Source organism: Aulonocara sp. 'chitande type north' Nkhata Bay, linkage group LG8 (assembly GCF_057382095.1).
Source record: "Aulonocara sp. 'chitande type north' Nkhata Bay isolate Kocher_YH1m ecotype deep benthic linkage group LG8, A_spYH_male_GT1.1, whole genome shotgun sequence".
NCBI classification, from domain to species: Eukaryota; Metazoa; Chordata; class Actinopteri; order Cichliformes; family Cichlidae; genus Aulonocara; species Aulonocara sp. 'chitande type north' Nkhata Bay.
In genome coordinates, this window is record NC_141351.1 from 18,147,945 (window position 1) to 18,160,709 (window position 12,765).

A 12,765-nucleotide genomic window follows, 5' to 3' on the forward strand; every position below is an offset into this window, starting at 1 on the left:
GCTCTGCAGCTTCATAACATGTAAAGTGTTCAGTTCCCTTTTTATAAATGTATAGCACCAATTTGCAACACAAGTTCCTTCACAGTGCTTTATCTTATATAGGCCCTATAAGGAAGAACTTCCACATCACAACCTAGCCATGAGGGCTGCAAACAGATGTACTCCTCGTGACGGTCTCGAGGCAGAATAAATGGAGAGAGTTGCATCAGGAAGAACATTTGGTATAAAATAATTGCCAAATCAAAAATAGCCATTATCATGCAGGCATTGTTGTGTTAGCAATGACAGACACGAGTGCTGTTGACCGGCAAGGTGCTTGTTGTAACTAGGATACTGCTGAGTAAAGAGAAAGAGGAGACAGCGTGTTTGAAGGCAGGCTGGAGGAAAAAAGGAAGAGCACAGGGAAGGTTTTTGGATGTTGTGAAGGAGGACGTACAGAGCGTATGAAGGAATAGGGTGAGATGGAGGCAGGTGATTGATTGGTGATGGAGCAGGTGAAAGATAAGGAATGTCTTAAGGGTCGCTATGACTAACAAGTGGATACCAACACAAGCAGCAGTAGGTAGTAAGGGAACCTCACAAACAGGTGGTTGACATCATGATGGCTATTTCCATCTATTATGTACAGTTTGTTGTCACATGCAGCGTTAGCATGAAATTCATAGTTTTTCGATCCTTTTTTTTTTCAATTATCACGGTAAAAAAAGACCCAAAACAGTTTATTTAAATAATCTGATTGGCACTTAATTTCATGCTACATTTCGAAGTATAATGAGATAAATGAGATATGAAATGCTGGAAAAGAGCTCTAGGTTAGCGATTACACTTAACATCATTTGCAGACAAGTGTATGTGGTGAATTAGAAATGAGAGAAAATGTGAGGGAAATAGAAAGCAGGGAGTGTGAAACCTAATGTTTATATAATGAAAAATGTGTCAGAATATTTTAACATGCTGTCTTTTTTTAGAGAGACACATTGTTGGCATGTTTACACTTAATGTATCCATGAGGAAATCTAATAGATACACTTGTGGAAATATATTCATGCAGATGACACGCATGACAAACGACAAGCATTCACTCATCATTTCATCAGCTGTTTTTCCTCCAGGCTGTAGTTTTGTAATTACCATTGACCTGTCACACGTCATATAATCACAACATCAAGTCCAAGCATATGACAAACTCTGTGTTGGCTTTGTGATGAAACTCAAACAAATGCAGGCGATTAAGGCAGTTTAATATAGTGTACATCAACACATCTGTGTGTGTGCGTGTGTTCAAAAGCCAAATGCTGAAGCTAATAAATTCCAGACTGGTTCACAATAAACAGCAGATGTTTTCTGAAGAAGAACAATATTTTTAAGTCCTGAGGCATTTGCTGTAACAACAATGCTGAGAGCATAGTGAAGTCCAAATGCTTTATAAGAGGGGAAAAAATTTATGAGATAGTTTTTATGCAAAATGTGGAAATATGCAATAAAAACCGACATTTAAATCTAAAAACAAAATAATAAAAATTGTCATTTGCATATGGTAGATAAGTTAAACTACAACGTCCAGTGAATATCCAGAAGAAGAAAAAGTATGGCATGTGAAAGCATCAGATTCATTAGAACCAAGGTGGACAAATAAATACATTCAACAATTTTAAATGCTGAATAATCTATGATATCTAAAATGTTTTGCAGTGTTTGGAATTTGGCTGGAGCTCATTTAATTATGGCATCTTGTGACACTTTATCTTTATCCATTTTCTTTGTCGCTTCACCAAATAATGTTGCAGGTGTACAGTAGCCAATCCCTGCTGATACTGGGCGATAGCCAAGGAACACCCATCAGTCAATCATAAGGTTTCCACACAGAGAGACAGACAACAATTCACTCTAACAACCAGCCAACAGTCCATCGAATGTAAAACCTGCTTGCTTTGAGTTTCACTTCATTTGCTCTTCTTGTTTTCATTTGATTTTTTTCCCCTAGCAGCTTATTTATATCACAGGATACTCAAATCAAAATATACCATCAGTCACATTTTTCATATTTCTCATATTTAAGCCCCTGGATTCATTCATTCATTCATGTATAAAAACATGTCACAAACACCAGTAAAAGCTATTAAATCGATAACAAGAAACTGAAAAGCCTTGATAGCTGTATAGGATCAGTCTTTGTGAAGCAGTTTTAAACTTCAGGTGATAGCTACATAGCCCTAAACTATAGCGACTCTACACCCACACTTGTGGGTAAATGTGTTAAAAATACCACCCAGTTTGAATGTTATCGATCTATTGACTGACACAAGTAGGTGGTCTCCTACAATCTTGTGAAAAACCAAGAACACCCCATGAATTAGCTGAAACACCTTTAACAGCAATAACTTGAAGTGATTGTTTTCTGTATAACTTTATTAATCTCTCACATCGCTGGTAAGGAATTTTAGCCCGTTTGTTTTCATGGGGTTTGCATTTGTCTATTCACTGCTCTCTTAAGGTTCTGCCACAACACTTCAGTCTGGTTACTGGTGCTGACTGTTAACTGTTATGACCAAACATCATTACTTTGGTATCATCTGTCCAAACAACATTGAAGACTTGTGGTTTGCTTAGTGGCAAACACTCAGCATGTTATCGTGTGCAAGAAATTAAATGTGCTATTGTTTCTAACATTTTGAATGTTGCATTTGAAAGCTTGTCAATAAATGTGTGTCAAATATAAACATACTGGAATAATATGGGTAACTTCAACCTCTGTGGTCTTCTAGTAAATCAAATCAAATCTATGTGACATCATTTCATCAGTGGGGCAGTGTTTGCCTCACAGCAAGCAGGTCCTGGATTTAAATCCAGCAGCTGGCTGGGGTCACATTATCCATGGGCCTGTGTGGGTTCCTCCTGCTTGTTAGACACATTGGTTACTCAGTGTCTGTGTCTCTATCTTAGATCTTTCTTAGTGATAGACTAGTGAGCTGTCCAGGGAGTACCCTGCCTCTCAGCCCAGGATGGGCAGGGTACCACATTGCTACCCTGACAAGCGATTAAGAAAATGAATTAATAGATGACATCATTTCATTGTGTATAATTGTTGCCTGAACTGAAGAAACCAGATGGTCACTAAAGTTTATTCTTTGAGGAAAATCAATGTCCCTGCAATAGACAGACTGACAGATCATCCACCTAACCTCCTAAAACTGCCACTCACAGAATCCCTAGAGCAGAGGTTGGCAACCCATGGCTCTTTAACAGCTAAAGAGCCGCATGCAGCTTGCAAACAACAGATTACAATTCGGGCTAACCCTAACGCTATTAATAAATGTACTCCATGTATTAATTTAACCTCTCCCAATTACATCTGTCATGCATCTGCCCTAAGGCACAACAGAAAAATCCCATTATTAATTAATGTATTGAGATTTTGTTTAAAGGTACAGTGTGTAACATCTTGCCACTAGATGTCAGTACATTACAGATTGCACCCAAAATAAAAACAGCTTTCTTACCTCTCCCAGGTCAAATGCATAATCTTAGCTACTGTGTCTGCTGTGGGACAAACACCTCTAGCCATTGTTCATCTGCAGTGAGTGTAGGTTTTTGGGCCACTGTTTACTTCAGCTATCAATATGTGTTCCGGTATATTTACTTCAGAGGAGACTATAAAACCTTTTGAAAGCAATCTGATATGAGCTGATGTATCAGTGAAGCTCACTTCTGACCAGTGACACCAATCCTGAGATGAGTTGTTGAGTATATTTGACACTGTTAGCCAGCTTTCTTTGAAGTGGATCTAACATTGATGGACTCTGGCTTGCAGCAAATAAACTCTCAATGATGTGAGAATGTAATAAAATTATTTATGTGTTTATCAGATGGAAAATGTAATCTTTGGGACACTCAAGCCTAACATTAGCTTTTATATTTTCTTTAGCTTATAACCAGCTGTTGTTGTTTAGCTGGCTTGTTGTTAGCTTTCTGCTGACAATATGTAATTGCAAAAATATTGAGAACAAATAAGCATGTTCATGCACATTGTCATGTCTTAAAACCCTGATTTAAATTCAAGAGATGAGGCTTAAGCTGACGAGAAAGAGGATGAGGAAGAAGAGAGTGCAATGGTGGGGGAGGAAATAACCGTGATGAGAAAGCGATGATGAAACTATACATGTAAAAATGTCAAAAACTCATATACAGTTTAACAGAGCTATCTGTAATCTTTAAAATAAAATAAACGTATTAAGTGTTCAATGTATGTGCTCGATTCTCTAGCCACATACATAAAACATTATTACCAAAAAATGTCCACCTCACTATATTTAAGATGATGGGGCAATGATTTGGCTTCAACAAACAGGTGCTCACTCATATGTATTTTTAATGGATTCATTTTATTTTATTTTAGAACACATTAGGTTTAATTTTACATGGATATTCTATTCACGTGAAATTATCTTAAAAAATGACTTACTGCACCTTAAAAAAAACACACATAAATTGCAAGACTCACCCGGTTTACTTGCTTTATTTTTTCATTTCATAATCTGAATCTTGTTCTGTCTTTTACAAAGGATAACTGGGTAGGAGGATGGCCAAGGCTAGAATAAAAAAAAAAGGAAGCAAACGCCCCCCTGCAGTAACCACCGCTGAGACTTGAGCTCCAGCTCTGACAGCCATTGGCTGTCTTCATCAAGGTCAGGACACCTCCTGAAGGCACCTCGACTACCAGTGTTTGATCAGTGGAGTGTGTTGCCTCTTTAAAAACCTCTCAATACGACATCTGCTAATGAATGATACCTCCCTCCGAATGCATTCATGTAAAACACGCTATCATCCTGCACATCTGATTATGAGTAACCCTACTGCACAGTGTTTTTTATTTTAAACTGTGACAGAAAAGCAATCATACGGGGTGACAGCTGTGTTTCTGTGTGTGTATCTGTGTGAGAACATTCACTGAACTGTATGTCACAATGAAAAGGTTAAAGTTACAGGTGGAATTCAAAGTGTGCGTGCCTGCACATATAAAAGACTGTTTAAAGTCTGTAAAGTCTGTAAGTGCAACATGTTACGTAATTGAGTTAAAAATGTTAAGCTTTGTATGTGCACAGTGTTGCACCTTTCTTCCCAAAGATCCAGTGTTTGTGCATGCTGTTGATGAAGAAGATGGGCGTCTGCGTGAGACACATGAGGAAGTCTGTGACTGCCAGATTAATAATGAAAATGTTGGATGGTGTCCTCAGGCTTCGGCTCCTGCATACAAACATAAAGCTGTCATGCTTAATGAACTGGGAATAAATAAGTCACAACATATTCTATTATCAGAACACGCATATGCAAAAGTAACTGTGGGACATTCATTTAAATCAGTCACATAAGCAGAAAAGAAATACCTGCAAAAAGCATATATGACCAGGAAGTTTCCCAGCAAGCCTGTGATGCCTACAGCAAGGATGACAACACCAATAGTGTAGTGAGCGTGGTCTGGAACATCTACGGTTGGAAATGGGTCGTCTCTGACCATGGAACCCTGCAACAGGACAACAGGAAGCAATTGCTTTTAATTCATGAAAGGACAGTGAAGAATTCAAAATCTAAAGAAAAACTGAAAAAGAAAAGGAAAATAATAATTATTGTAGTAATTGGGATGATTTAAATCTCATTAAATCTTAAATGGAGAGGAATAGAAGCTTGCAGTGGAAAGGAAAACAAAACAAATACTCATGTAAAAAATGGGCTTAAGCTGTTATTCAGCTGTAATTAATATAGACAACTATGTATACAGTAGGTCTTGAGCCACCCCTCATTTAAAAAAAAATTGCTAGAAAGGAGGAAATGGGCACAAAATGTGCGAAATACATTTTTGGTACGACCACCTACATTTTTAAACACAGGCTGAAATCTTTAAAGTTTTCTTTTCATTTCTTTAAGAAGTCTTCACGAACAGTTGCCAAGGTTACTTGAAGGACAAAGCTCTTCTTTGGATGTTGGCTGCCTTTTGTTCCATTCTCTGTCAAGACGATCCCACAATGCTTCAAAAATGTTTAGGTCGGGGCTCTGAGGTGGCCATGCTTGACTGATAGTGTTCTATTGTGTGTGTGTGTGTGTATGTGTGTTTCTTTTTCTTTATCCAGGTATGCTTTTACTGCATTGGTAGAAAGTCATTGTCATGTTAAAAAAATGAAGCCATAACACTTCTTTCCAAATCGTATTGCATGGTTGATCAAAATGTTGCTGCACCCTTTTTTTGTTCACAATTACATAGATTTTGACAAAGATCCCCAACACCACTGATTGAAATGCAGCCACACACCATGACAGAGCTTCCAGCGTGTTTTACATATGGCTGCAGACACTCAGTGTACATATTGGCAACAATTTGGACTAAACATTGTTCAAATTGTTGATTTTTATTGATAAAAAGTCAGTGTTGCCACTATTTTTCAGTCCAGTTCTTATGTAGTTTGGCATATCTCCATCTTTTCTCCCTTTATCTCTTTTAAAGACGGACTGCTTGACAGTGTCTCTTTTACTGAAACCATTTCTGGTGAGGCTTCAGTGAACAGTAGATGGATCAGCTGAGGGGCCAGATATCCGCTGTTAAGTCCTTGCTAGATGTTTTTCCTATTTCTTAAGAACGTGACTTTTAGATGCTGTTCACCTGCTGTAGATAGTTTTTTCTTCTTCTTCTTGTTCTTTTGTACTCCACTTCTCTAGCTGCCTTCATTCTTTAAAGACACACTGCACACCATGCTGACATATGCACCAAAAGGGAATTACTTTTCTTGTGCAAAAATAAAATTTTATGCCCGTTGAACTGTTACCGTTTGCAGGTTAAGGAACCAAATGCAGACATAGGAGACAGGTGGAATAAACAAAAAGCACACCTTCATTGGTGGATAAAAGTTCAATAATGAAGTCCATAAACACATAAACTCCTATAAATCCAGCAAGAAAAGTGACCCAAAGTAGCACACTGGGAGACTAAACAGATGACTTAACAAAGGACTAAATAAAGGACTAAAGGATGATGTAGTTGTCACACACAAAGAGCCAATCAAGGGAATGAACCACAGCTGAGGGGAAGACACAGGTGCACACAATCAGCACAGTCTCAGGGGAAAATGTGAGACTGAATACAATACACAAGAAAACTAGACAGCAACGTGAAACAGGAAGTGAGTAACAACAATTAAATCAAAAAACTTGGACACAAAGGTAAACTTGACACGGGGGTCCTGCCCTAATTGATATGACTGTTGGGATTCTGTTTTGCTATGATGGGCCATCAGAGTTTAATCAACAAATACCTTAATTGAATTCTGTATATCAATAAATCATGTTCAGTTTCTTCTATTGATCGCTCCTTATTGAACTTTAATATAATCAAGAACTGAAACTAAGAACCTAAAATGGCTGAATCACAGGCCATGACACAAATTACCATATCTTTGCTATTTATGACAGATTCAACCTGATTTTGTGTGTGTGTGTGTGTACAAAACGTGAGTTAAGTGCCTTTCTTTCTTTCTTAAATAATCCATAGGTCAGTGCTAAATGACTTTAAAAAAATAAAATGTATTCCTCTGAAAATGGTCAGCTACGTGGACTAGACTAAAAATGGGTGGAAAAGCAGCCAGTGTCTAAAGAAAAACTTAGCGTAGCATCAGAAAGCCTTGACACTATTTCTCAAGACCACTTTAAAAATAAAATGACCCAAAATTTGGGCTCTTTGGAAGCTAAATATAAAGAAATGAAAGAGACTAAAGACTTTTGCACAGTGCTGTGCATGCAGAATTATGGGGTTTTGGTCAAATCCATGATTCAGTTCATGCCACGGTTGGCTATGATTTGGTCAGTACTAAGTACCTTAACTGATAACATTGCATTTGCACTTATTAGCAGGAAAATTTGTCAGTGCATCTTCAAAACTGGATGCAATCTTGTTACAGTTGCTAACATTCAGCAGGGCTGCAGAATTTGTGCAGTTTTGTACAAGAAGCCCTTTTATCTATATTAAAATACATTACATTGAGTCCTAAGGTTTAAAGTCAAATACAAAGAATCAATTTAAAGAAAGTGCCACAAATTTATCCCTAAAAGATGCACTTAGTTATATTCAACCACTTGGCATTTTAAATGAACTGAAATAAACCAAGGTTGGGTTTTGGGGGGTTTTTGTTGTTGGTTTTTTTTACCTCAGAAGAAGAAGTTGCGTGTTAATGAAAGGTTTTCATTTGACAGCACCTTATTTTTTCTGAGACGCTGTTTCACCTGAGAGCACACAGCTCCACTTCAGAATTCATATCAGAAATCCTTACACACCCGCCTGCATGAACACTTCCCTTTTGACTCTCCCTGTGTTTCTTTTAGACAGATGCACACCCACCCACACACATATGCACACGGTCCCCAGAACTAGCTCTGCTGAACTAAATCTTCCTCAGCTGCCCTACCGGTCAACTGGAACACGCATATCTTTTTCATTAATCCTGGACGCCACATTTAAGTGTGCATCTGTTTTTTTCTGCTTATTTGACATCCGTTTCAGCTGTTTTTTGTTTGGTTTTTTGCAGAGTCACAAGCTCTTGTTTTTAAATGGAGGAACAGTAGAGTGAGAAAATTGAGGCACAGTTATGGAGGCTAATGAGTGAAAATGTGGTGGAAAATGAAGTTTGCATGCATGCATGATGCTGTCATGAGGGATGCGTTGGATAACACAGTTCAGTTTTTCTCTGCTGGATCTGCTTCTCCTCCATGGCCACTGATGATTCCCAATTTGCATAATTTCTCACCTTCCTGACTTTTCCTACAAATCTCTCAATCACTCCTTTCTTTCCCTCTGATGTCCTCTGATGTCACCATTCTCCCAGTTTGAGCAGCTTAGGACCAGATTAATGCCGATCACATGACGAGGAGGAAGGAAGGAAACAGCGAGCTGCATAGCACGGAAGGCTCCTCGTCCTCTATGCATTTTCCTATGAGACTTACAGACTAAAATGTTATCTTTATACTCTTGATAGTTAATATGTCTGTGAACGCATACTAAAGCCAGACGCACCAGTATCGCTGAGTTTTTCCTCATCGCTGAAAAACAGCTAATACAAATGTAGTGGTCTAGTGACTGTTTAATGAACAGTGAGATAAGACAGGCAAAGAAAAATAAATGAAGTGAAGCATAAAATTAAGATAAGGGATATATGAGATTGTGAGAGACGTCGAAGAAGAGGAACACGAAGAAGAAAAGTTATAGGAGTTGAATCTGAATGAAATTAAGTCATTTCTTTTGTTTTTAATAATAATAAAAATAAGAAGAACATAGATGCTCATATTTATATCAGTATTTGTTTTATTCTGATTGGGCGCTCCATACAAACAAAATGTTTGAACAGCAGGTGGGTGGAGCTGCTGTGCTCACAGACAGAGCTGTGTGCTCCAGATGACCATATTAGGGATATCCCCTCTCTTTGACAATGAGCGAAGAGTAGAAAAAACTGAGCTCTGAAGCATGAGCTTTTGGCTCACACCGATTACTTACAAATGCTAACCTCAATTTTGAAGATTTGTTTAATTTGAAAATGTGAAGTTGTAACAGTCAGTACTGACGAAAATAAGAAAAAGCACTGTAGGTCCCTCTTAAATATCTGTAAACATAAAGAGTTTTCAAGCTCAGTATCTTCCCCACACACATGCACAGGCACTGATGAATCTGTGTGCAAAAATTATTAAATCAACATCCCTCTGATGCAGCCATATATGATAAACATAACTGCAGGAGATTCTATGTTTTTATTAAAAACAATTCTGTAGCCACTCAGATATCAGTGAGCTATAGACTTCTGCACATATTAGGAAATAGGAACCATCTCTTATATTTAAAGAGGATCTTATAGTCAGTTCAATACTATAAGTTCATCTTTAATCAAGCGCCTTTGATGCTTTTGTTTAGCAGTTCAGAAAAACAATATTGGCATAATCCCTTAAAAGATTTTTTCTGTGAGTAAAATATCTGGGTGAAATCTGGTTGTCAGGAATTAATAAAAGATCATCTAAGAAAATTAGTTATTGGATTTTGTTTTGTGTTGATGTTAGTGCACTGATGTGTGTTGGACATTCACAACCACAACTGACCAACAGGCTGCTGCAAGGAACGTCCATCCAGTTTTTAAAAAATATGTTAAGGTTGTATATTTGCACAATTAAAACCTCATATTCTGGATTTATTCTAGGGCTTAGTTGACTTAACTTTAATCATGTCCTGTCACTCCCATATCTACTGAATGCAAACATAAACAAATAATCAGTAACTGCAATCCAGCAGCCTATTCTATCTCTTTTAAGTGGTAATAGCCTTTTTTCCTTCAGTTGTTCTGAGGCTTAACGGGATTGATAAATGCTGCAGTAACTGCTCAGCTGATTATCTGCTCACTGAATCTGCCACACCTCAAGAGCAAGTTGTTAATCAGCCTATCAGCATGTTGGCAGAGAAAAGGTTGTCTGCGTCTTCAGAGGCAAACTCTTGTGTTTACCAGGTATCAAAACACGATTACAAAAGGCCACCCACTCACTCATGCTCTATCATAGTCTCCTTTTTAAGACACAAAGCCACATGCACGTATCATATCAGCACTCACACGAGCTGTGCTCAAATGTATGTGCATCCATGCGCACTAACACGCATGGACATTTTAAACTGGCTTATGTCCTTGTAGAGATTGCGGATTAGATAGATAATTAACAAAATGCCACAAACAGTGGAAAGAAGAAAAGAGAATCCTAGAGAGGAAGATCAAAATGAAAACCACATTTTTATCCGGAGCAGAAGATCCCATCTGTTTCTCCAGAAGCTACCCCCAGGCACGGCTCTGTTATCAGCTTTTCCCAGCACTCCCGTGAACACCAGACCACATAAATACAGTGGTTAAAGGCTGCAAGTCTGAGCTTCAAATTCAGAATCCAAACTATACCATTCCCACTTGTTGAACTACATCCAGTGTATCACTTCACCCATGTGTTTCTCAGTACATCTTTAAATCTCCTTTTATAAATCATTCTTAGTCAAGGTCAAAATGGGCTCATGTGGGGCAAAGTTAAACAGTATCTTGTGTTCTATATTCAGTACACACAGATCGTCTAGATGATCACGATGCTACAGATCTGTTTGGGATTTTTTGGATGCGGTGGGTAAACTAATCCTACTCTGAATCAGAGAGGGAGACAAAGAGAAATAGAATCTGATATATACTTGAGGCTGGGTAATGCTTTCCAGCTTGAAAATAACTGTAAATAAGGTAACAGAGGTGTGGACGACTTTAAAACAAATTTCTAAAGCAATTACAAGAAAACAATTAAAATCACTTATCGGTTTGTTTCCATGTGCCTCTGTGCGGACAGAATTTACAAAAAAAAAACCCCAAAAAAACAGTAAAGTTACGTTAAGTCACCTGGAATATTAAAGAACTGTTATTAGTTATTAAGTGGATGATGTCCCTGCAAACTGGTATATGAGGACTATTATAAGAAAACTACACGAGGAGCAGGTTAAAATTGATTCGCGCTCTCACCACAGAAGTTAAACCCTAAATACACCCACAGCATCTCTTTACAGCCTCAGCGGAGCAAGCCAGAGAACCACCGGTGATGACGGGATTTGCGCTGCGCTCCTGCTTTCATTCAGGTCCCGCGCTGAATGAACAGAGCGCAGATACGCATGCATGGGGAGATTGCCGCGATTCATTCATTCACAGAGAGGTGACACCTCGCGCACTCTCACTCTCAAACATCTCACGTTTTCTGAATGAAAAAAAATAGCGAGTTCCTTTGCCCGTTTTTTCCCCATTTGGGTGGGTTGGTTCACATTTTCGCCTCCTTTACGCATCGATGCAACGCGCAGGGGCTCTCCAGTACAGTCGAGGGATAGTCATTTAAACAAGAAAGGAGAAATCAAGAGTTGTAGCGCGATACTTACAGTTGTAGCCATCGATGAAAGCTCCATGGGCCGGCGAGGGCTGATGGAGGTGATATTCCAGGGTGTACGGGAAGTCGGGTCCGGTGTCGGGAACACCGGTCCAATTAGGAGCTTAGAATCCATTAAAGATCCAAGGTGGTTAATGGAAAAAATAAAGATGTGTGTGTGTGATAAAGTGGAATTGTCAACTGCTGATTCTATATATGAGGTGGTCTAAGAGTCTAAGTGGCCAGTCATTATTCCTACCCTGCTTTCATATCCCACTCTAACAGAAATGTGCTGTTAGTACAGCAGCTGTTGATAGGGTGGGAAAGACCTGCTCTCTCTCTATCTGTGCGTGTGTCTCGCCCAATCCCTTCCCGGGATTGCCTCGGAGTGTGTCAGTGGGTCTGCATATGTACAGGAACACAAGCGGGCTTTAGTTTTTGTTTGTTTATTTAACTTCGAGGAATGAGTGAAGTAGTGTTTCTCCAGATTTGCCTGTTTGCACAGCTTCTCTTCCTACTCCCTCCTGGGTTGGAATTATTATATGTCGTTCCTACTGGTAAGAGTTAAAGTAAGAAAAAACAAAAAGAAGAATTATTCACTAGATTGTTAGCTGCCTCCTCCACATATGGCGTTGAATGGTCATTTATTGCTTTTCTTGTTGGGGAGAACCAAGTTTTATGTTGGCTAGCTACAGCTCGCAAAATACATGCATTTAGGTAACATTAAGTAAAAATCTGTATTTATTGCGTTGCTGAGAAATGATTCATTGTGAATGACCCAATTGCAAACACTAAAGAATGAAGGGATACATTAATCGA

At 38.6% G+C, this 12,765-nt stretch overlaps 1 protein-coding gene across 1 annotated transcript in view; it reads right to left on the minus strand.

The window, feature by feature from the left end:
• The window catches only part of LOC147323588 (melanopsin-like), a 31,936-nt gene extending 19,620 nt beyond the window's left edge, over positions 1-12,316 (minus strand). Inside the window, exons 1-3 of the mRNA XM_086304027.1 lie at positions 11,960-12,316; positions 5,385-5,521; positions 5,111-5,244 (exon numbers count right to left, since the gene is read on the minus strand). Of these exons, the coding sequence (XP_086160153.1) occupies positions 5,111-5,244; positions 5,385-5,521; positions 11,960-12,082 (394 nt within the window). The 5' untranslated portion in view covers positions 12,083-12,316. The remainder of the gene's footprint in view (positions 1-5,110; positions 5,245-5,384; positions 5,522-11,959) is intronic.
• Between the last annotated feature and the right edge of the window lie 449 nt (positions 12,317-12,765).